Source organism: Myotis brandtii, unplaced genomic scaffold (assembly GCF_000412655.1).
Source record: "Myotis brandtii unplaced genomic scaffold, ASM41265v1 scaffold691, whole genome shotgun sequence".
NCBI classification, from domain to species: domain Eukaryota; kingdom Metazoa; phylum Chordata; class Mammalia; order Chiroptera; family Vespertilionidae; genus Myotis; species Myotis brandtii.
The window spans coordinates 1,144,863-1,146,599 of record NW_005370704.1 but is presented as its reverse complement, the minus strand read 5'-3'; the positions used below and the strand labels follow the sequence as shown (position 1 = coordinate 1,146,599).

Genomic DNA, 1,737 nt, shown 5'->3' with positions numbered 1-1,737 from the left:
CGGCCCCCCTGCCCCCTGCCCCTGAGCTGCTTGGAACAGGCCTGGAGGGAGGGAGGGAGGGAGGCTGACAGCAGGGCCGCTGCCCGCCCGGTGCTCACCTTGTCGTACCAGCAGCGCATGCTGAGCTGGCCGCACATGCAGTTGCTGGAGGAGCAGTCGTCGATGCAGACGCAGTACTGGGGGGTGGGGGACAGGGTCACGCTCAGCGCTCCCTCCGCCCACCGTGCAGGCGGCTTGGTCTGCCAGGAGTTTCCGCAAGCCACGCCCACTGAGGGGAGGGCATGACCTTGCGGCTTGGTTCTCAAGGCACCAAGGGAGTGTGGGCTCTTAGAAAGAAGGGCGGGGCAGAATGCCCAGTCGCTGAGGCTGGGGAAGGGGCTGGGCATGGGCTCCGTGAGGGGGGGGGGGGGGAGTACGGCTGCCCTGGAGACACTCCGTGGGAAAGGCCAGGCCGGAGCACAAGCCCTGCCTGAGGCACACGCCTGGCTTCCGCCTGCAGGGCACAGGCTGTGGGCACAGGGCAGAGGCGGGACCTCAGCTCGCTGCACGGGCCCTTCTGGTCCCGCGGTGCCTGGAACCAGCACTCACGGGGGACGCTAGGCTCTGCTTTGGGGGCCGGACCCAGCACGGGACGTGGATGCATTTTCTGGGACCTGTGTCTGCTCAGCTCTCGGTGGAGGCAGCCCCGAGCAGGGTCCTCCTGGGAAACCCCCGCCGCCCGGCCACCCCGCCGAGGGCCCTGGCCCAGGACGGCTGACCTGCAGGTGGGTGATGTTCCTGTCGATGTTCATGGGGGACGTCACACAGCTCTGGGAGACGTACTTGTAGTTGCTGGGGCTGGGCTCGCCGTCCACGGCGTTGACGCAGGGGATGGGGATGCGCTCGTAGCCGCGAGCGATGTCTCTGCCAGGGAAGGGGCGTGACTTTTGCTGTGATAGGTGCGGCCCAGGTGGGACTGAGGAGGACAGATGGCCGCCGCCGAGAGCAGCTCTCCTCACAGACCCTGCGCCCATCGCCACGACACTCGACAGGACGGCCCTGGCCTCGGGACACGCCTCACCTGCTCACCGTCTTCTCCACGGGGACGGGCCTGTCCGGGGCCGAGTCCCGCAGTGCCTTGCTCATCTGCAGGGCGTCCCACACCTGCGAGTGGAGGCTGGCGCACTGTAGGGGCGTCTCCCCCTCCTTGTTCTTCAGGTTGACGTCGGAATCCCGGGAGAGAAAGAGGCTAAAAGGAAAAACAGGGGCCAACCAGACATTCAGATCTGCGTTTAAGAGACGGGGAGACGAGACGTATGAAACGACTAAATCGGCACAAACACTGAGAACACGCCGCTGGCCGTGACATTTACGAGCTGGCGGACCGGTGCTGGGAGGACTGGGACTCCCCAGAGCAGCCCACGCCTCTCCCACGCTCCCCTCCCGCAGAGCGCGAGCGGGAGGCGCTGGGAGGGCGTCGGGTTTCCTGGCGTCTCCGCTCTGCAGGGGCTCCCTCACGCCCGGGCGGACAGGTCACCGGGGTCACGGTCAGGCGGGTCCTGCTGCTGAGAATGGGGTCGCGCCCAGAGTGAGCACTGGGGACAAAGGCCTCGGGCAGCCAAGGACTCCAAGTGGCCAGCACCAGGGGACACTGCCCCCAAGGGCTCCCCACAGGCTGTCCCCTCGGCCTCGGGCGACCTCGCACTCGGGGCTTTTTCACAGCGACCTCCGACCTGGGACACCCAGGCACTCACACCA

The 1,737-nt window shown here is 67.4% G+C and overlaps 1 protein-coding gene across 1 annotated transcript in view; it reads right to left on the bottom strand.

Moving 5' to 3' along the window:
* Positions 1-1,737, bottom strand: part of EHMT1 (euchromatic histone-lysine N-methyltransferase 1) — a 75,209-nt gene that overhangs the window by 6,296 nt on the left and 67,176 nt on the right. Inside the window, exons 20-22 of the mRNA XM_014529696.1 lie at positions 1,061-1,488; positions 759-903; positions 42-176 (exon numbers count right to left, since the gene is read on the bottom strand). Of these exons, the coding sequence (XP_014385182.1) occupies positions 42-176; positions 759-903; positions 1,061-1,488 (708 nt within the window). The remainder of the gene's footprint in view (positions 1-41; positions 177-758; positions 904-1,060; positions 1,489-1,737) is intronic.